At 38.8% G+C, this 23,740-nt stretch overlaps 1 protein-coding gene and 1 pseudogene across 2 annotated transcripts in view; one reads left to right on the top strand and one right to left on the bottom strand.

The window, feature by feature from the left end:
* Positions 1-1,389: 1,389 nt before the first annotated feature.
* LOC126283998 (scoloptoxin SSD14-like) overlaps positions 1,390-23,740 on the bottom strand; it is a 95,011-nt gene continuing 72,660 nt past the window's right edge. Inside the window, exon 10 of one of the 2 annotated variants that reach the window (XM_049982542.1) lies at positions 1,390-1,730. In XM_049982542.1, the coding sequence (XP_049838499.1) occupies positions 1,557-1,730 (174 nt within the window). In that variant the 3' untranslated portion in view covers positions 1,390-1,556. Of the gene's footprint in view, positions 1,731-22,094; positions 22,139-23,740 lie in introns of those variants that run through there. The other variant, XM_049982547.1, reaches the window with a different exon arrangement.
* LOC126291617 (5S ribosomal RNA) lies at positions 5,718-5,835 on the top strand (annotated as a pseudogene).

Raw genomic sequence — 23,740 nt, 5'->3', positions numbered from 1 at the left:
AGGATGCATACAGAAGTAAAGGCAACCATGCCTCCATCCATGCATCCTCCCTGCTTTCCTTTCCCTGTTGCTTCATAACCTAGGTTGTGAGTAACTAAATCCACTTTCCCTTCTTCCCTTTCTTTCCCCTCTCTCCTCCCTGATGAAGGAACATTTATTCCGAAAGCTAGGAACGTAAATTTTTGGTTGTTTTTTGTGTATCTATCAGCTGTACTAAGCTGAGGTAAGTACTGGCCAGCCCCTCTATCTCTTTGTTAGTATTTGTTTCACATCTTTATATGAGATTTTCCATTAATTATCTATTGAATATCAGTTGGCGATACAATGTTCTAAAATTGCATACTTGCTGGGTTTATGTTTACATTCTGTGCAGCATTCTTCCAGTGGGCATGTTGTTTGGCTATATAGATCATACTACACTGGATGGTATTTTGTTAATTCCCAGCTTCCACAAAAACAAACTGCCCTTCACTGATCCCAGCAGGTCTGAAATCTTAGATGGTGGTCAGAAAATCACTTTCACCTGAAAATTACTATGAATTCTTGCTGGTTTGAAGGTAAATTTCCAACAAAGTGAAGAAAAGCTAGGGGCTTTGCTGGCACATTCTCCTCTTTATACACTTCCTGGTTTTTGGTTTTAGCAGAGAATGTCATGTTAATGTGCCAAGTAGAGTATCCCTTGACTCTGAGCACTGTCTTTAAATGTGCAAGCTCTTTAGGTAAACTATCTGCATCTGGCACTGTATGGGCTCTGTGTAAGAGTTTTAAGCACACTCATGTTTTGGAATGGGTGGTGGCAACATGAAAAGTGTAAGGACAAATCTGTGTGAGCAGACTTATGATAAACAGAATGTACCTGATTCCATAGTAAACTGAATATTCTCACAAAAAAAATTTTAAATTTCACGGTATAATACCAGACTATTGTTCTCAAATTAATTCTGGCTCTATCTAGATCAACTATAAGCTACTGTTGCCAGCACAGATTATGGGTGTACAATTACATCAACTTATCAGCAGCAAAAAAACTGAGCCAGAACTAAGGTGGCTTCCAGTGGATGGATCCCAAACCTTGTTTTGGTGAGATATTTCTAAAAACTGGCCTTGCCGTTTCATATCTCCACCTCTTGGGACACTAGTTTTTGATTCTGTTCATGGACTCATGCATTCTATGTTCATCACATAATTTTTCATCAGTCATGGATTAGTTTTCAATGTATAGTTATTTTGTTAATCATTGCCATTTGTGAACTTTCTCAAACTTTTTTCTATTTGATGTAACTAGCGATCTGTGTTATAATATTAATGCACATATATTCTAAAAAGCTGACCACTGAAACTGTGCTTAGTACTAACAGATGTGAAGGGAATGAAAATCAAATTCTGTAATGTTGGGTATGTTATTTAATAACTGTTTACTGCGTTCAATATTACGGGAGGAAGATTAAAGAAGAATATCCAGGAAGCCTAAGAGGTATGAAAACAAGATGGTAGATTTAGATATGACCTAACATATTTTAACATCCTAATCTTTCCACAGTGTTTGGTTTACAGTCTTAAAAACCTGCAACTACTCCATTAACCCTGAAGTCTGAATTTGCATAAATTTTTCCTCCAGACACGGCAATTCCAGTCACTCTTGAAGACACTCCAATTCCATTCACTGATGTCCCACCAAGAGGAAATTCTTGCACACTGTGGCCAATTTTGCTGAGGCCTTCAATGACATTCTGTAAATTAATTGAACAATTCAGCAAACAAATGTCTGAGCTAAATCCTATTAACATTTTAAATATAGATATTAAATTAATAACTGGTTCCAACTGACAAAGTAAAATGGCATGTGTGGATTCTCCTTTATATGCAAACACTGTGAGATGACTTTAGTAGTGTTAGATACACTCCTTATTGTACATATCATCACTATTGTTTAAGACTTCTCTACCCACATAAAAATATGTTTATAAAATTATGGGCTGGAATTACCGGCTAATACTTTCGTTCAAGAGACAAAAAATTTAATACTCCCAATTGACACATATAAAGATACATGAGACTCTCCTAGCTTTCCAAAATCTAGGATACTGTTGCATGCATTTATTTGGGTCTATGAGCATTGTTACATATTTAGCATCCTGGAGGTAAGTATTGTTGAGAAAACTGGAAGCAGAAATTGGTTGAAAGCAAGAAATATTAGTTTTAAATGATTTATTCCTGAAGCAAAAAACAATGTGTGATATACAGGGTGATTATAATTAAACTTTCAAACCACCGTAGAAATAACACCACTGGCCAGGATGACATCAAATTGCAATGGAACATCATTGGAGAAGGGGGAAAATGAATGGCAGAAGAAAAATAAATAGCTACAAAATGTAGCAATGGATAGCACTGTAAGCATCATAATTTAATAGTGGTTGACTGCAAATGACAAATGAATCATACAACAATGCCTAAGATGTATGTTTGACATTAAACAAACTGTACTACTCAGTGTGCATGGGTGTGCAGGTGTGATACAGTTAGTTATGTAAGCCCATCCACCATGGCAAGGTTGTATCACATCGGGTGGGAAAAATCAGTTTTTAATTGTCCAGAGGCCAAAAACTGCATGAAAAGCATCAATCACACCTGTTTTTAATTGTCCTGAGGCCAGAAACCACATAAAAATCATCAATCAAAATCAAATTGGATTATTAATTTCCACATAATTTGCACAAAACTAGTTCAATATGATGTCCACCGTTTTCTGCAAACAAGTTGAAATCGAGAAACAGCACGTTCCACAACTGATCGAAGTGTTTCTGTGGTCACATTCAGAATGTGTTGTGAAATGCACACCTTCAATGCAGCTAAGTTTGCAATCATAACAATGAACACCACATATTTCAGATAGCCCCACAGCCAGAAATCACGCGGATTAAGATCAGGTGATCAGGACAGCCAGGCTGTAGGGAAACGGTGGCTGGTAATTCTAGTATTTGCAAAATGGCACTTCAGCAGCTACTTAACTGGATTTGCAATGTGCAGAAGTGTGTTATCTTGCATGAAAATGATGCCCTCCACACATCCATGCTGTTGTAGAGCTGGAATGACATGGTTGCACAAAAGACACTCATAGTGCTTACCAGTGATGGTACGGGTAACAGGCCCAGAAGCACCTGTCTCTTCAAAAAATATGAACCTATGATAAATAATGCCATAAATCTGCACCACACAGTGACCTTTTCAGGATGAAGTAGTACTGGTTGATTTGCATGTGGATTTTCTAATGCCCACATTTGAAGAATGGATAGCAAAGAAGAATGTTTCATAGGATGTTACGCACCGTGCTCACAGCTCTCGAGTCAGACCAGCTCTGTGCTAGTGTGCATTCCCTGCTTGGACAATTAATAGTTGTGTTAATTTTCTGTAAGCTTGTCATTAGTCAGTATGCAGTTATCAGCCAACGTAATTTTTGTGTATGTAGTGGTTGTCAATAAATAGTATAGTAACAAACTTGAGCAACAACAGCACCAGTTAGACTTGTTCCATCAATTATTTAAAAATTCGTTGGGAGCAAAAGCAGCCCTCCACTGCTGCGTATGCACCAATCTGAGCCACTCCCCCCCCCCTCCCCCCCCCCCCCCTGCCCCTCAGTTTTCCACCTTTCCAAGAAGCAAAGGAAGACTGGGATGCATACATGTGGTGTCTACAGCAGCATTTCAGGTAGAAGATCCATTATTACAATAAGGTTGTTTTTTTTTCATAGGTCTTTCCTGAAATGTTTCATTTGCTTCAAAAACTTGCCGCATTAAAAGACCTATCAGTGTTGTCATTTTCTGAAATGTGTCACTTGCTTAGTGCTTATTATTTTAAGCAAACACAAGTGGTGGTTTCCCATATGGAGTTCCACCAATGGCAAAAAGATCCAAGCCAGTCCGATCAATGGTGGGTAGCTGACCTCTATTGGTTTAGTAAGAAGTGTGAATTTGTGTGTTGCGCACTGCCAACAATCTATGCTGATTCTCTGATTTTCGAGATTGTAGTTCGTTCTGCCCTAGAACAGAGGTTCATTGGGACATGTTGCATTTAGAAGATCCAATGGCTGATGAGATTTTGGGTAGAGCTAAGGCTTTCATTGTGTCACAGGCTGCTTCTGAACAGTTTGAGGATGTCAGTGATGTTGCATCAGAGTGATCATTGGCAAAACGTCGGTGACATTCCCTGTTGTCCCCGATTTGAGCTTTTAATTCATTCGGGTCACCATCTGACATTCCTGTTTTCCACCATTGTTTCTCATTGTGTCCTGATTATTACTGTGTACATTCCCAGTGCTACTGCCCACATAGGTGTACCACGTGTGCCACCTGCAGTAAACAAGGCTAGATGGCCATCAGCTGCCATAAGTAGCCATGCAGTCAGCACTTGGATGTGGATGTGGAGTTCACAGAAGTGCATAATCTTATGCCAGTCTATGGCTACAAGCTCGATGTTCAGCAAGATTTACATTATACAGTTAATTCCGCAACAACCATTTCTTTTCGAGGTTGACACCACATACTTTACGTCCCTTGTGAACCTGGAAACATATCTTCAACTAGTTGACCTGTGCTCTCCCCCACAAACTGTCATTTTGTTGGTTATGGAAGCCTCCGTGCACTCTCGAACTGAAACCGCTACCACACTATCCTCTAATATAGTTTGCTTTTTATGAATTTTCCCAATTTTACCCTTGTGTAAGTGCCCCTACTGCATTAATTCCTTACTCACCACTGATTGTTCGTGTTTTATCTTTTATATTTGTTCATTAATGTCCTTTATCCATTTTATTACTAAGTTGTTGATAGTTTGTTAATGCCATTTCCAATTTTTCTTCTAGTTTCTTAAAACTTTCGTTCAATGCAACTGATGACTGCAGTTCATTAAAATTTTCCTTCATGGAATCTATGGCTTGTTTGCTACAACTTCCTTGTCTACTTTTCTTATTGGTGTTTCTATCACTGCATTACAGCCTTTTCCCTTTTCAAACCATCATTTCCTCCTCTACTATGTTTTCCGTTAATGGTGTGTTCTGAATTGTTGCGCATTTTATCTGCCACCCTCCCATGTTTACCATGCTCGCCATTTCCACTCTGTGTCCTACCATTATTTTTGTATAATTTCCTAATGGATTTTTCATTATTCCTAGAGACATATTATCCTTCTGAATTTGACTTCCAGTTAATGATTGATCTGAAATACTTGTCACTTCCTAAAATCCAATCTCCTCATCTACATTTTCCTTTTAGATTTATCTACAGAAGTGTACAGTTCCATTTTACCCAGTAAATGTTTCAAAAATATTAAACATTGAAAGACACACTTTCTGATGATATTGAAAATGCTATGCTTGTCACACGCAGTTTTATTTGCATGTGCCTTTCTACTTCAGTCTTACTGCCAAGTGCATTTCTTTTCACACAAATGGGCCAAAACTCAGATACTGTGTAAAACCAATGATCAAGCAGGAAGGTTTTCAAAGTCTCATTAAACAAAGGCAGATACTTCCTGTTCTGTATTTCTGATGGCAGACTGTTGCATATTTGGATGCCGTGGTTAAATGGTGAGTTTTTGAAGGTGGAGGTATGCATATTTTGAACATGGAGTTTCACTTTTAGTCTTGTACCATGACATGAACACCCACATTTTTGTTGAATTCAGTAATATTACTTTTTACAAACTTACATGTTTGTAATGGCAATGGCCTTGCTGCAGTGGTAACACCGGTTCCCATCAGATCACCGAAGTTAAGCGCTGTCGGGCTTGGTCGGCACTTGGATAGGTGACCATCCAGGCCGCCATGCGTTGTTGCCCTTTTTCGGAGTGCACTCAGCCTCGTGATGCCATTTTAGGAGCTACTCGACCAAACAGTAGTGGCTTCGGTCAAGAATACCATCATAACGACCAGGAGAGCGGTGTGCTGACCCCACGACCCTCCTATCCGCATCCTCCACTGAGGATGACACGGTGGTCAGATGGTCCTGGTAGGCCACTCATGGCCTGAATATGGAGTGCTGTTTTTTACATGTTTATAAATGTAGAGACTGCCAAGAGGAAGAATGAGTGAACTTTGAAAGAGAGGTCCGCAGCTGTCAGTTGGCTTCCCCTGTTCATAATTCTCACAGCTCTCTTCTGGGTAAGGAGAATGTCTTTGCTATGAGTCTCCCCACAATGTCATACCATACTGCATTACAGTATTAAATTGCACATAGTAAGCAGTGTAGACAGTCTCTGTGCTTGTTCAGTATATGAGGATATGTAAGGCATAGCACACTTCGTTCAGCTTACTATTTGTTTGCTGATGTGTATTTCCCACTTTAGGGATTCACAGGCCTAAAAATCTTGTTTCTGGTGTGGAGGATATTACAGGCCCATGTAGTTGCATGTCAGGCATAAATTTTGTGTTTCTCAGGTGGAAGTTTAGGAAGGTGATTTTTCTTTGTATTGACTATCAGATCATTTCCATCAGACCAGTCACCCACTTCTTCTGCACTTTTAGTCATGCCCTCTTCCAGTTCATAGTCATTTCTACTTGTAAGGAGGATACTGGTGTCATCTGCAAAGAGTGTACTGGTAGTGGCACTGATATTCAATGACAAGTCATTAATGCAAAGAAGGAACTGGAATGGTCTAAGTATTGAACCTTGGGGCACACCTTGTGCAATACCACTACAGTCAGTGCAGTAATTTTCAGTATGTCTATGATAATTGCATGTTACTGCTAATTTTTGTTTCCTGTTTGAGATATATTATATGAACCAGTTTAGAGGGATGCCTCTGATCCCACACAACTGTCATTTGTCAAGTAGAATACTATGGTCTATGACATCAAATGCCTTTGACAAATCTAGGAAGATCCCAACTGCTTTTTGCTTTATGTGGAAATTATCTAGGATGGAGTATTTGTAATTATATATACCTGTTGTTGTGGATTTATTTTTCCTGAAGTCATGCTGGGTGGTAGAGAAGATTTGGCTCTTTAATCTTTGACAGATTAGTCATTCCACAAGTTTACCAAGCACAGGTAACAATGGTATAGGTCTGCAGTTTCTGACATTATTTTTCGCACCTTTCTTAAATACTGAGATAACTTTTGCCACTTTCATGCAATCAGGGAATGCACCTGTCATCAGCAATGAGTTGTACACATTGGACAGAGGATAGCTATTTTATTTATGTCGTTCTTTAAGATGAAATCTGGAATGTCATCAATTCCAGATTATAGTTTTCAAAGGCTTTTTGGGCTTAATATAATTTTGTCAGCAGTAGTTTCCTGGAAGACTATACAGCCTACAGAAGTTTTTTTTTTTTTTTTTTTTTTTGTCTATCGGGTGTGGTCATTGAACTGTTCATACATTGTAGTAGTTGCTTTACAGTACTTCCATTGTAATTGTTGAAAATATTGGCAACTTCTTGTCGATTAGTAACTTTGGAATTTTGTGGGTCAGTGTTGTATTTTCATGTTCACAGGGCAGTTGATTTTTTTTCATTTCTTATGATATAAATCATGCCAGTTGTTGTCCATGGCTTCTTTTTGGGTTCTTCTGATTTGATATGTTTCAGGTTCAGAGAAATGCAGTACTGAAGTGGTACAGGAATGTATTTAATGAGTCCATTTTTTTGTATGTACTTATGCTTTGTATACCTTATTCCATTTTTCTCCTACCAGGGAATTGTTGAATGTTTTCATATTTTCATTGCTACGAGGGTAATCCCAAAAGTAAGATATCCTATTTTTCATAAGTGCAAAGACTTGTTTATTTCTACAATAGTTTACACCTTGAACATTTAACTATTTTTTGACATAATCACCATTTCTGTTGATGCATTTTTGTAGATGCTGGGGCAGTTTTTGTATGCCCATGTCATACCAGCTCCCTGCCATGCTGTTCAGGAAGTTATGAATTTCTTCTTTCACCTCGTCGTCAGAGCTGAATTGCTTTCTGGCCAAATGTTCTTTTAATTTAAGGTTATAGTCACTGGGTGCCAACTCAGGACTGTAGGGTGGGTGGCTGATTATGTTCCACTGAAACTGTTGCAGGAGACCAACGGTTTGCCGACTGATGTGTGGGCAAGCATTGTCATGGAGAATGTGTATGCCCTTATTTGACATTCCTCTTCTCTGGTTCTGAATTGCCCGTTTGAGTTTTTTCAGTCTCTCACAGTAACTGTCAGTGTTAATTGTGGTCCCAGTGGGCATAAAGTTGACCAACAATATCCCTTTCCGATCCCAAAAAACGGTTGTCATGACTTTAGCATAGACTGTGTTTGTTTGAATTTCCGAGGCTTTGACAAAGATGGATGCCATCACTGGCATGATTGTTGCCTGGTCTTAGGTGTAAAGTGGTATGCCCAGGTTTTGTCACGCATGACAACTGATTCCAGAAAGTTGTACTGTTCGGCTGCAAGGCAGTGCAGAAATGAGCGGGAAGCATCAACTCGCATGTGGTCCTCAGTCAACATGCACGACACCCATCTTGCACACACCTTCCAGTAGTTCAATGTTTCCGTTAAAATTCTGTGAGCAGTGCTTCAGGAAAACTCAGGAACCAAGGTGCAGAGATCATCCAGGGTGATCCGTCGATCTTCATGCATGCTTTGCTCAACCTTAAACACTGTGTCCTCAGAAATTGACGGTCTCCCGCTCCTTTGTTCGTCGTGAATTTAGGTCCGATCAGCTGCAAACTCTCTACACCACTTTACATGAAGCCCCATGGGCAACTTCAGTGCCACTGTGGACGACAGCATACTGTAGCCAGAGAGAGGAGTCGAAAGGCACGTTTCACAGTAGAGCCACGCTATCCCACAAGCTGTGCACTTGGTCAAGTTTTGCACAGACCGCAAACCTTTGGTGGCTTGACGATGAACATTTTTGACATCCATGCACAACTCACCATACACTTCCGTCAATTGGCAATGGATTTCAATCGGCATAGTGCCCTTTGCATTCAAAAACCGAATAACTGCACACAGTCTGAACTTGGCAGTAACATCCAACAGGAGCTCCACTCTCAACAGCTGCCAAGCCAAGACTGAGTGCCTCAGTGCAGCGTGCCTATGTTTACACACAGTGTGTGAAGAACTCTTCACAACAGTGTGACCAACCGTCACACAAACAGAGTTCTGTACTTATAAAAAAATAGGAGATCTTCTTTTTGGGTTTACCCTCATATAACTTCTTATTTTGGTTATGTATTTTTTGTTGCAGTTTCGAGGGAGGGCATTTGTAAGGTGTAGGAATTGGGCACTGTGATCACTATAGCCTGTAACCACAGGTTCTATAACCTGATAGTGATGGTTTATAAATATCTGGTCTAGAGTTGTTTTGATGCTATTTTGCATCTTGTGATGAAAGTTACTGTTGTTTTTGAGTTGAGTGAGTTTATGAGGTTAAATAGCGATTCCCTCACATGCCATGGAGACAGAAAACCAACATTAAAATGGCCACAGAAAGTCAGTTCTTTTTTGTTTTGGTGGAGTTTGTTTAGCAGTATTTCATGATTTTTGAGGAAGACACGTGTACTGCCTACTGGGAAGCGGTAAAACCATCCAATGATTATATTTGTTTCTATGATTTCAATAGCAGCTAGTTCAAAATCCTTGTCTTTATTTAAATAACCAAACTGGATGAAACTTTATATTTTATGCAATTTTTTATGAATATGACTTTTACTGCAGTAACAAAATGTTAATTTGTAGCCAGGTGTGTTTATTGAGCAAACCTGTTCTGGCTTTAGCCAATGTTCTGTAATGCATATGACATTTATGTATTTTAAGGCTGTTGTAAATAAGTTCAATGTCTGCAAATTTGTTTATTATTTATTGTACATTGTGGTGGCACACACAAAAGTTATTTCTCTTGCATTTCTGGTGGATATGGCATACTGTATTATTGCCTATGGTTACTTTGGTATTGGTTTTCTTGGATAGGAGACATAGCCACAAAAAATTTTAAGATTAAATGTTTCACACTCATTTGCATTTTCAGTATGTTTTACACTGTATTTGTATTTGGGTGCAATGTTTTCCTTGCTATGTTTGGTTCTCCATACCTGTGTGGTATAATGGGCCACTTAGTACTTTTTCTTTCTTTATAATCTTTATATGAAATCTGAGATTAATCTTCTCCCAAGACTGTTTAAGTGAGACCTGTTTCATGTATAAAAGTCTGTGTTGAAATTCACTTGCTTTAATTATTGTAATTTTGAACAGTTTGTAGATCTACAAAATTACGCTTGTTACTTCTGTGTTTAGACATGACCAGTTTGGGATGTCATGTTTGAAAGAAACATCTTCTAAAAAAACTTTCTTCGATACAGTGCTTGATAATTTTGTTTTTAAAGATTTTATTACATGTTAGCTATTATTGCAAGCAACATCATTTGATCCTGTTGCAATTACCACAATGTCACAGGTGCATATTTTGAGAGTGTTTTGGTTAGCTTTTTTTAGTACTAAACTTGCATTGGCTTGGCGGTAAACATAGCATAAAGATTCAATCTGTGTGTCTTCATTTTAAAATCTAGATAAATTGTGGCTTTGTCTGTTACCTAAGATGGTACCCTTGAGCTTTTGACCACACAATTTTTCTTTTCCCTGAAATTTTGTGTTTACTTCTGTTTTGTTTCGGGAAATACTGAAAGGTGACTTTGAGTTTGTGATTAGTGCTGGCTTCATTTCTGGATGAACATTAGGTCTGGATGACAACAGACATGATTGCACTTTACCGTTTGAGCTGCTGGTGATACACATATTTTTTCTTGCAGTTCTTATTCGAAGCAGTAGAATCGTAGTCCTGGTTTGCAGTAAGATGCTTGGTATTATTGGCATTCCTCGCTATATGCGGATCACACGAACACAATATATGGTCTACATGCTGATCACTTTCAGTTTTAGGCAGCTTTTTCTCTGCTGCCCAGCTTTTTCTTCATGTGGTCTTAGTATTCTGAACATGTTGCAGCTAAATCTTCTTTCAGTATATTAATTTGCTTTTCCTGTGACACCAAAAGAACTTCGAGATTGCTTCCAACTAAGTACTCAGCAGATAGGTTTTCCATCACTAATTTGTGACACTGCAGGAGTTCTTCAAGCTTTATTCCTCTTTCTGTCATGTTACAGAGCTCTTCGATTTGTTTTCTGCTACATGCTCGACACACATTCAGCATTGCCACTGATCTCCATCGTTTATGAGTTTTAGATTTATTTTCACATGCTTATCATGATATCAACATCTGCATTCCATGCACAGGATACCTTTTACTACCTTTCTGCAGCGTGTATTACACACTGAACAATCACTTAATAACGGAATTGAGAGATGATCTTTTTCACATCCTTTAGCCAATGCCATCTTAACAAAGATTCAAAAGGCGATGTTGACTTCATAGAATTGAAAGGTTTATTGTCTCTAGTATGAAGCGTGGTACACATTCCCAATGTTTCTATGCACACACAGTAAGGTTTGCTCTTACTTTTCTAAGGTAAACATTCCCTCTACCAATCTTTACTAATGATTCGTTTCTAATACTGATGAATTCACAGTCTCATCTATGGAACACTGCAACATTTAATGGATTTATCAAACTTCTCACAGCATGTGATCATGTATCTTCCAACCATGCCTGACCTCTAGACATGACTCCCTGCTGCTCATTACCTTCTGTGCCACCCTTAATGGTTGGCACCAAACTGAGCTACTCAATCACTGGGTGTTCCCCTGGAGGCAGTGTCAATGTGCAAGGCCACTATGTGTAATGCACAGATATGAATACTCAACAAATAACTATATCTGTAAGCTAACAGGGGAGAGGAGCGTATAGAGGTGGGAAACTGCCCATTAAGGTGGAAGAATCAGCAATGATCAATGGCATGAGAATTCGGAAAGCAATGGAAACCATGGCATTAAAGACACATGTTCATCCCCAAGAAATGTGCCTTGTAGTTTAAAAGTGTCATGATGATATCTCCATTAGCAAAAGATTCCGGACTAGTCCCACATTCGGATCTCTGGGAGACGACTGCCAAGGGCAAGGTGACCATGAGAAAGAGATTGAATAACCAATAAAAATATTATATCCTGTGAGTTGGGGCATGGAATATTAGAAGTTTGAACTTGGTAGGGAAGCTAGAAAATCTTGGAAGGAAATGCTAAGGCTCAGTCTAGATATAATGAGAATCAGTGAAGTGAAATGAAAGAAGACAAGGATTTCTAGTCACACGAGTATAGATTAATATCAACTGCAGCAGAAAATGGTATAATGGAAGTAGGATTTTGTTATGAATAGGAATGTAGGGTAGAATAAGTTACTGTGAACAGTTTAGTGATAGGGTTGTTCTCATTAGAATTGACAGCAAACCACCACCAAAAATGACAGTTCAGGTGTACATGCCAATGTGCAAGCTGAAAATGAAGAGATAGCCAAAATATATGAGGATATTGAATGAGTAATTCAGTACATAAAGGGGAACTGGAATGCAGTTGTAAGGGGAGGATTAGAAGAAAGGATTACGGAAGAATATGGGCTTGGCACTTGGAGTGAGAGAAGAGAAAGACTAATTGAGTTCTGCAATAAATTTCAGCTAGTAGTAATGACTGCTCTGTTCAGGGATCACAAGAGACGCTGGTATACTTGGAAAATGCCTGGAGGTACGGGAAGATTTCTATTAGATTACCTCATGGTCAGGCAGAGCTTCTGAACTCAAAAACTGGATGGCAAGGCATGCCCATAAGCAGATACAGGCTCAGATCACGATTTAGTAATAATGAAGAGTAGGTTGAATTTTAAGAGACCAGTTAGAAAGAATCAGTGTGAAAAGAAGTGGGATGCAGAACTACTAAGGAATGAAGAGATATGCTTGAAGTTCCCTGAGGCTATAGACACTGTGACAAGGAATAGTTCAGTTCTCAGTTCAGATGAAGGGGAATGGTCATCTCTAAAAAGGGCAATAACAGAAGTTAGAAAGAAAAACATAGTTACAAAAATGATAAGTGCAAAGAAACCATGGGTAACAGAAGAACTACTCCAGTTGATTGATGAAAAAAGGAAGTACAAAAATGTTCAGGGAAATTCAGGAATACAGAAATACAATCAATTAGGAATGAATGAATATGAAGTGCAGGGAAGCTAAGATGAAACAGCTGCATGAAAAATGTGAAGAAATCAAAAAAGATATGTAGTCAGAAGGACTGACTCAGCATGTGGAAAAGTCAAAACAACCTTTGGTGAAATTAAGAGCAAGGGTGGTAACTTTAGGACAGCAATGGGAATTCCACTGTCAAATGCTGAGGAGAGAGTAGATGGGTGAAGGAGTACATTGATGGCCTCTGTGAAGGGGAATACTTGTCTGATGGCTTGATAGAAGAAGAAACAGGAGTTGATACACAAGAGAGAGGGGCTTCACTATTGGAATCAGAATTTAAGAGAGCTTTGGAAGACTTAAGACTACTTCCACTGTTGCTTCACAAGATTTCCTTAGATCCCTACAACATGACCCTAACCTGTCCTCTGCAGAGCTCCAGGCTCTACATTCCCTCCCAGCAGACAAAGGCTCTACCACTGTGGTACTTGACTGACAAGAGTATGTTAGTGAAGGTCTACGCCAGCTGCCTGACCCTGTACACACAGCATCTGCCATCAAGATCCCATCCCTGTGATTCAAACTGACCTGCAGTCCCTCCTAAAAACCTCAGGCCCCTCACAAAGAAATACACCTCAGTCCATAGAATTCTTATCCCACTCAAACCACACACACACCACATTTTATCTTCTTTGTAAGATCCACAAACCCAATAATCCTGGCCGTCCTATGGTTACTGGCTTCAGAGCACCCATCGAACATATATTTGCCTTAATTGATCAACACCCACAGCCTATAGTACAAAGACTTCCCTCTTATATTAAAGATACCAACCATTTCCTAGACCATCTGAAATCTGTGCCTGTCCCTCTCCCACCACACATCTTGCTTGTCACAATTGGTGCCATCTCCATCTATACCAACATCCCAGATGTACATGGTCTGTCTGTTGCTCAACATTTCTTCAGTCAATGCCCACCTAATTCCAAGTCTATGGCATCTTTCTTGCTCACCTTAATCAACTTTATACTTACCAACAATTACTTCACCTTTGAGGGCAGACATAGAAACAGATCAGGGGTACAGCCATGGGAACAAGGATGGCTCCAGCTCCTTCCTATGCCAACCTTTCCTTGGGTCACTTGGAGGGGTTTTTCCCAGGATCCATAAGTCTTCAGCCCCTGGTTTGGTTTAGATACATTAATGACATCTCTGCCATATGGACTTATAGTCAGGCTGCCTGTTAAAATTCCTGGAATCTTTAAATACTTTCCTGCAGTTCAATTTCATGTGGTCCTATTCCGAATCCCATGCCACTTTTTTTTTTATGTTGATCTGATCCTCACTGGAGACCAGCTACACGCTTCTGTCCATATCAAAAATATTAACAAACAATAGTACTTATATTTTGACAGTTGCTGTCTTTTCCATGTCAAAGGTTCCCTCCCATACAGCCTTGGCATCAGAGACAAACATATGTGTTCAGATGCAGACTCTTTACAGCAATACACCATCACTCTCATTGTGACCGTCCCCACTGCAAGACTTTCCCTATGCATCCATGTATCCTCCTACCACCACATATTCTAGCCCTGTAACTGGCAAAACATATACTACCAAAGGGAGAGCCACCTGTGAAATGTCACACTTTATATACCAGCTGTTACGTAAACACTTTTCAGCCTTTTACATCAGCATGACTACCACACAGTTATCAGTCAGGATGAATGGGCACAGGCAGGGAGTGTATACAGGAACACATAATATACTGTTGCAGAGCATGCTGTACAACATGACAGTCATGACCTCAGTGCCTGTTTCACTGCACACACCATCTGGATTTTTCCCCCAGACACCAGTTTCTCCGAACTTCACAGCTTGGTACTAGCACTATGTGTCCTTGGTTCTCACCACCCACCTGGCCTTAATTTACGTTAAATCCTTCCATCTCAGCATTTATTCACAGTAACTACTCCTTTCTTCACTACATTTTAGTTTTCTACATCTTTCATTTTCTGACTTGTCTATTTTTCACCATCCCCCCTTCCACCTCTGTTACATACAATGTACTTAGCTTTTCACTCTTACTAACTTATGCATGATATTTTAGTAGTAATCTTTGCCTTCCATATTACCCTGTCTTCCACTTTTAAGCTCAGTTTTCCAAATCTCGTCTGGTGCAGTCCCCCACAATCAGACCTTTCTTCTCATCCTATCTGGTAATTCTGGGTGACTTTTCTTAACTGTACCCCTTTTCTTAAACCTCTCCAGTGCTTTTCCTTAACCTTGTCTGAAGCCTTGTAAAAGATAAATCTTTTTGTATGTGTGTTCCTCCGCTACTGCATGATGTGTAGAATGTATGAGACTGGCAATATAACACCAGATTTTTGGAAAAACATCATCCGTACAATTCCAAAGATTGCAAAGACTGACAAGTGTGAGAATTATAGTACTTTCAGCTAAACAGCTCATGCATCTAAGTTGTTGAAAAGAATAATATACAGAAGAAAGAAAAACAAAATTGAGGATCTGTTAGATGATGATATGTTTGGTTTTAGGAAAGATAAAGGCATAATAGAGGCAGTTCTGATGTTGTCATCAACAATGGAACCAAGGCTGAAGAAATGTCAAGACATTTTCATAGGATCTGTGGATTTGAGAAAAACTTTCAACACTGCCAAATGATGAAGAAGTTTGAAATTCTGACAAAAATAGTGGTAAAAGAAGGGTAATATACAATTTGTATAAGAGCCAAGAGGAAACAATAAGATTGGTGCTCAGATTAAAAAGATGTAAGACAGGGATGTAGTCCTTCACCCCTACTGTTCAATCTGCACATCAAAGAAGCAATGACAGAAATAAAAAAAAGTTTAAGAGTGGAATTAAAATCCAATGTAAAAGGATATCGGTGATAAGATATTGCTATCCTTAGTGAAACTAAAGAAGAATTACAGGATCTACTGAGTGGGATGAATAGTTTAATGAGTACAGGATATGGATTGAGAATAAACTGAAGTAAGACAAAAGAAGTGAGAACTAGCAGAAGTGAGAGCAGCAAGACACTTAGCCTCAGGATTGGTGACCATGAAGTAGATGAAGGTAAGGAATTCCACTACCTAGGTAGCAAAATAACCAGAGACGGTCTTAGCACGAGGGACATAAGAAGCAGATTGACAATGATAAAAAGGAATTCCTGGCCAAGAGAAGTCTACTATCAAACATAGGCCTTTATTTGAGGAAGAAACTTCTAAGAATATATGTTTTGAGAATAGCATTGTATGGGAATGAAACATGGCCTTTGAGAAAACAGGAAAACAAGAGAATCAATGCATCTGAGATGCAGTGCTATAGAAGAATGTTGAAAATTAGATTGACTGATAAGGTAACGAAATGTTGGTTTGTTGATTTGGGGGAGGGGACCAAACAGCAAGGTCATCAGTCCCATTGCATTAGGGAATGATGGTGAAGGAAGTTGTCCATGTCCTTTCAAAGAAACCATCCCGGAATTTGCCTGAAGCGATTTAGGAAAATCATGGAACATCTAAATCAGGATGGCTGGAAATAGTTCTCAACTCTCATCCTCCTGAATGCAAGTCCAGTGTGCTAACCACTGTGCCACCTCACTCAGTGATAAGGAATGAGGAGGTTCTCGGCAGAATCAGTGAGAAAAGGAATATGGAAAACACTGACAAGAATAAAGGTAAGACACCTGTTAATACATCATGGAATAACATCTGAGCCATGTAATGGCTCAGCTCATTTGATTTACCCGTGAGATTATTTCACTTGTTTTCACCGCAGTGATAGGGGGCGTGATCGCTGAGCACTGTTGGCGCTAGTGCGCGAAGCAACAGTTTTTGGAGGATGGCTCAATCATGATGGTGGGGAGTCAACTGGTGCCTCCCGATTAAGGACTGCAATGAGTATGGCTGTTTGCTAGTGTGTGGGGAGGATGAAATGCTCACTTGCTTAGTGTGGTTCTCCATGATCAGCTGTTTTTTGTTGAGCCTAGCACTCGAGTGTAACAGGAAACTGCATTGGTGTGGTTCTCATCACCTGGATAAGGCCGAAATTTTCATATACTTTTATTATATTGAATGATCATTACTTTATTATGTGGTTGGTACTTGTAACCAACATTTTGTGATTTGCAATACTTCAGATAATATCATCATGTGCCAGGTGTCTACTGTGAATAATTCTTAATTTGTTTCATAGTGTATGGCACAGTATCCACTATCATCCATCATTTTATGAAAGTCCTGTCCAAATTATTATTACATTAGACCTTGTTAAAATCGGTGCGTTTGAATTGCAAATTTCTTAGTTCTACTAATATTGCTTGGGGTACACCCATCTAAGTCTTAATATTGCCATGTTTGTGTATTAAGTTGTGTTTCTTCTCGTGACTGACTGAATTGATTTTGGAACACGTGGGGTGAGTATTTAAATGAAAATTGCTAGATAACACAACTGTCGTGAAATTGAAAACTTGACAGTGTTTACTCATGTCACCAGTCATTAATGTTATTCCTGTCTTGTAGCTTACTTAACTGATACAATATAAATTAGAAATTTTGTGTATTTGTCACGAAAGGTGAACTGATGTCACATGAGAGAAAAATAAATGACATTTGTGTAGGGTTTACGTAAGCTCAAGTGAAATCAGGAGGTAAAAATACAATAAAAAAATAATAAATAAATAAATAAAGCAGGCAATAGGGAGTCTGTTGCACTCTTGCCAAATTGGATTTTTTAAGGTTTGATTTACATGTAATACAAATCACAAGATCAATATTTTTCTTGTACATGTTGCACTATTGTACGATATAATATACCCTTTACTAACAGTACCTTTATGTAATGTCAGAGTGGGGCTGCATGTTCTTCTAGAGAATGTTTTAAGAGAAAAAAATGTTATTGCTAAAATTTTATTTTAAACTGTTAATTGTATTAACTTGGATGTATAACCAATTATTGTTAAATAATAAATTTGTGTCAACAAGGCTTGGACCAAATAAATGTGCCTACACGTTCCCCATCCTGCCTCTGCTACTGTCTGTACATCACAGTGTCCATGGTACTAGAGGGAGTTATAGAGGGTAAAAACTGTTAGAGAAGACACACATTAGAATACATCCAGCAAATAATTGAGGATGTAGGTTGCAAGTGCTATCCTGATGAAAGTAGCTGTCACAGGGGAGGAATTGATGGCAGGCTGCATCAAACCAGTCACAAAGCAGACGAAAAAGAAAGAAAGAAAGGAAACTGGCTGGCCGTGGTTGATGCAATACTCCTCCTTACTACAGATCCAGACAAAGTCTGCATTGTCATCCCACTGATTCTGCAGTCCTAGATTCTTGCACGTTTCCACCATGGCCACTGGGCCACAATCTGCACGAAAATGCTAACCTGGCATTTTGACTAACGGTCCAGCTTTGATTGTGATTGAAAAGCTGTTCCATAGGTGCAAACAGTGTGGTGTACATCATGCAGCTTCCCATGAACTATTTCTCCATGGCCTACTCCTGATCAGCCATGGGACTACATCCACATTGATTTTCTGCATCGTTTCCTGCATTCCTTGTGGTTATTAGTGATTGGTGCACTGTAAAATTATCTGTATGTCATGCACATGAGCTTCACCTTTGCAGATGCTAACAGGTTTTTGCAGTGAAAGTGTTGTTATAGATGATCATCTCGACAAAGACCCACAGTGTTCCTCAGTGTTCTTCTGTGATTTCTGTATCTGCTACAGTGTTATTCACATCAAATCTAATATGCACAATTCTCCCCCCCCCCCCTCCCCCCCCCCCCCAATTGAATGGTTAGGTGGAATGTATGGTGCACACATTTAAGATGCAAGTGGCAAAGTGCTTGCTGGATTTGCCTGCCAATAGGGCATTGCCTCCATTCCTAAGCACCTACAGGACCACCCTGATGAAAGGCCACAGCCCAGTGGAGGCTCTAGATGGCCAACAGCCCCAGACGTTGCTACAGTTGCTTCGTTCTGCAAGGTCATGCCGTTCACGAAATGTTGTGGGCAATCCAGCCTGGGCATGCACCTTCAGTCAGATGTTGAGATGGGCACCAGATATTGTTTAGGAGATACACAGATGGTGAATGTTTACCATGGATGCATGTGGAGTGTCCTGTCCCACCATCAGAAGGGCTGGGTGCCATAGAGGCTCCATCCCTGGTGGGTGTCAACAACATCAATATGGTCCTTCTGCCCTCCCCGGACCCTCAATAGGTGTCTGACAGAGGCTGCCCAGATGCTGCTCACTCATCAGAGCATCTGTTGTCACTGCTTCTGTCTCTTTCTGTGGCACAGTCCAAAGATCCCCTGTAGCCAGGGTCATCACTGTGGACAGCACACCACTGTCTGGAACACATCCCTGCAAGAGTGACACGTCTTCGGATGATGATGAGCCAACAAAAGCCAACAGTGTCACCATGCTGATGCCATTGTGCCTTTGCAATCATCACTGTCATCATTTTCGATCACCTGGTCAGATCTGGTGGCTTCCTCACATGTCCTGAGCTTCCACCAGCAGTGATCTGTCCAGCATAGTCCTCCTGCCTGTGAAGCTGACTCCACATAAGAGGGAAGGACTGTGATGGCACACCCACACAATTCACCATAGCAGTATTTGTATTCAGTGCCAGCAGTGACTGGGGAAAGCAAGTGTGCTACCATTGCCTGCAGCCAGCACCCCAGGCCGGAAAATGTTAACACAGCGTACTGCTGCCAGTGGGGCCTCGTCCACTTGCACCTTCTCCAGCATACACAAATTTTCTCAAGTCAGACCAGTTCTATGCCAGGGTGCATTCTGTTGTCAGTGATAGAACTCTGTACTTTGATCATTAATAGTTGAGTTAATTTTCTCTAACCTTGTTATTATTCAGTGTGCAGTTATCACTTGATGTAATGTTTGTGTATGTAGTGATTGTCAATAAAGACTAAAAGTACAGCAATAGACTTCTTGTTTTTAGGTAATTCACATACTGTGTAGGTCTTGTTTTCGATTATTACTCATACCTGCCACAGCATGAAGCCTTTCCTCTGTTGAAATATGCTGAAGTTCAGCCACTATTTAAGAAGGGAGATAAAGAAATAGCATCAAATTTCCATCCAATTTCACTTTTGCCAGCATTCTCAAAAATTTTAGAAAAAGTAATGTACAATCGGCTTTATAACCAGCTTATCTCAAATAACATACTGTCAAAGACACAGTTCGGATTTCTTAAGGGTTCAGATATTGAGAAGGCTATCTACACTTAGAGTGAAAATGTGCTTAATTCTTTCGACAAAAAATTGCAGGCAACTGGTATATCTTGTGACCTGTCAAAGGCATTTGACTGTGTAAATCACAATATCCTTTTAAGTAAATTAGAAAATTATAGTGTAACAGGAAATACTGCAAAAGGGTTCAAATCTTATATCTCTGGCAGGAAACAAAGGCTGTTATTAGGAAAGAGACATGTATCAAGCTATCAGGCATCATCCAACTAGGAACTAATTACATGTGGGGTCCCACAAGATTCCATTTTAGAGCTCTTACTTTTTCTTCTGTATATCAATGACCTTCATCAGTAACATTACCAGATGCCAAGTTCATTTTGTTTGCCCATGATACAAACATTGCAATAAATAGCAAATCAAGTGTAGTCTTAGAAAGATCAGTTAATAAAATATTTGTGGACATTAATCACTGGTTCCTAGCCAATTCTTTGTCAATAAACTTTGAAAAAACACACTACATGCAGTTCAGAACTTGTAAAGGGTGTCCCTTGAGTATATGTCTAACATATGATGACAAGCAGATAGAAAAAGTAGACAGTGTTAAATTCTTGGGATTACATCTTGATAATAAATTCAACTGGGAGGATCACATCACAGAACTGCTGAAGTGTCTTAATAAATCTCTATTTTCAATATGAATTGTGTCAGGCATATGGGATATAAAAACGAAAAAGCTGGCATACTATGCTTACTTTACTAAAGCTTTCCAGGCACAAAAACATGCAGTAAGAGTTATATGTGGTGTGAACTCAAGAACATCCTGCAGAAGCCTGTTTAGGGAACTAGGGATACTAACTACTGTTCCCAATATATTTATTCCTTAATGAAATTTGTCATTAAAAATGTATCACTTTTTCAAACCAACAGCTCAATTCATGGAATCAATACTAGAAATAACAATAATCTTCACAAGGATTTAAAGTCACTTAGTCTTGTACAAAAAGGTGTGAATTATTCAGGAACACACATTTTCAATAACTTGCCAGCAGCCATAAAAAGCTTAACAACCAATGAAATTCAATTTAAGAGAAGCCTAAAGGATTTATTGGTAGCCAACTCCTTCTACTCCATTGATGAATTTCTCAGTAGAAGTAACTGATTTGTGTGTGTGACATTATAACTTCTGCACAATCTCAGTGCAATAATGTGTTCATTGTAAATAAGTGTGTGTGTGTGTGTGTGTGTGTGTGTGTGTGTGTGTGTGTGTGTGTGTAAGTACAATCTAACTTCTGCACCAGTTCATTGCAGTAATGTGTTCATTGTAAATAAGTATTTAGTAGTTTTATTATATGTTTATTAACTTATAAATAAATAAATAAACTTTTTTATCTCAAATTCAGTGCATTAGTATTTGTAAAATGATTCTTTTATTTAAAAAATGACGATTATTCCACTTGGGACCCGTGGAATGTTACATTAGCTTATTTGTTTGAGTCGTAAATATTTGTCATGTATTATTGTTTTTCTTACATGTTCTATCCTGAAGGACCTCCTCACTATAGATCAATTGGAATGAAAGTAAATCTAATCTAATCTAATCTCCGTATCTGATCTACCATAGAGGTAACTGAAAGTCTCTCAAACTACTCACCGTACATTTTTGCATTCAGTGCTAATGCTGCCTATTGTTCCATCCATGCCTGACATTTCCTTCCTCTTATCCTTCTGCAGATATAATGAGATTTCTTATCTTCAGCTTCATTGTCACTTGATATGGTATCATTCCTGTAGGCACTAAAATTTTCTTCATCAATGTTAACCTCAACAATTGTGGTTTCTTAACAAGAGAACCAATCTTCATTATTAAAATCAAAATGACTTTTGTGAAACTTGATGTTTCTTCCAAGAATGATGTGTCTCTTTTCCAGACACCCTAGATGATATATATTAACACAGTATCCAACTATGAAGTAGTTCTTAATTATGGAATCAAACTTTTCAGCAATTATTTCTGCAGTAAGTTGTAAATATGCCACACAACCAAACTCTTTCAGTTTCTGTAAATTTAGCATTTCACCATAAGACATAATAGCAGCAGCTGTTATTTTTAATGTACATTCAGGTGTTCTGTTTAACACATAAAGAGCAGTCTGTACTGCTTCTGACCAAAATGGTTTTTCAAGTTTACTGTTCAAAACATGCAATTAGCCTTGTTTGTGATGCCCCTACTCATGCTCCCACTCATTTCATTTTGTCAGTTCACAATGGGTTCTCTTCTTTTTAAAAAAGCTTTTGATTCTGTTTGACAAATACTCACCTCCATTACTGGAGGAAAATCTACTAATTCTAAAACTGAAATAAGCGGTTGCCATAGCTTCATAATGTTTAACATATTCCAGTAATGGGATTTATTTTGTATCACATATAATCCATAAAATAAGTATAGTCATCTATAAATGTAATGATATACATCTTTCCATTGTGAGATGTGGGAGTATTAGGACCCATAATGTCACTATGTACTAGCTCCAGTGAATGTTTTGCCCTTGTCCTCTTCTGATTACATTGAAGTCTTGTTTGCTTCCCTTCCATACAGAAGGTGCATGAATCTGGTGTCTTCACATCTTCACTGTCTATTCATTCCACATATTTTGGAAGTACTTGTAGGTCAGTATAATTAATATTAGTGTATCCTTTCTTGTCTTATGGAATATTATTGTGGGGTGGGACATAGCAAATTAATATGGAAAGAGTTTTCATACTGCAGAAGCGAGCCTTGGGGATCATGGCTAAGGTAAAACCAGGAACTTCTTGCACACCCTTATTCATTAAACACAATATTCTCACACTTTATGCCAAGTATATACTACAAACTATAATACTAGTGTAAGAAGACACTAAGATCACAAAAAGAAATATGGATATTCACAACTATGAAATAAGGCTTAGAAAAGATTTTCATATGGTTAACAGAAGATTAACAGCGAAAAGCCGCAATGTCACAGGAGCTGTTTTTAATAACTTGTTATGAAATGAAGTTAAGATATTGACAGGGAATGCTTTTAAAAAGTGAGTCAAGCAGTGGCTTGTCCAAAAATGCCCTTATAACTTGAATTTATCATGAATTACAAAGTAATAAGACATAATGTAAAGTAAAAAAATTGTAAGTGTAAAACTTTACACTAAGTTGAAAATGCACTGTATGTAAAATTATGTGTCATGAGTAATAAACTGAATTGCTTTGAATGTCATAACCTTTGATGACAGATTATTTCAGAAGCAATGCTGTGCAGGAATTTCTAGTTAATTTCAGAGCACACAGTTTTACATGTAATTTCCTCTTTGAATAGCTGTCCTTCAATTTTCAGCTTTGAAACCATTTGTCTCCAGTCTGTT

The sequence above is a fragment of the Schistocerca gregaria genome, chromosome 1 (assembly GCF_023897955.1).
Source record: "Schistocerca gregaria isolate iqSchGreg1 chromosome 1, iqSchGreg1.2, whole genome shotgun sequence".
NCBI lineage: Eukaryota > Metazoa > Arthropoda > Insecta > Orthoptera > Acrididae > Schistocerca > Schistocerca gregaria.
Note: the sequence above shows the minus strand (reverse complement) of the source record. Positions and strands in the feature narration are given on the sequence as shown.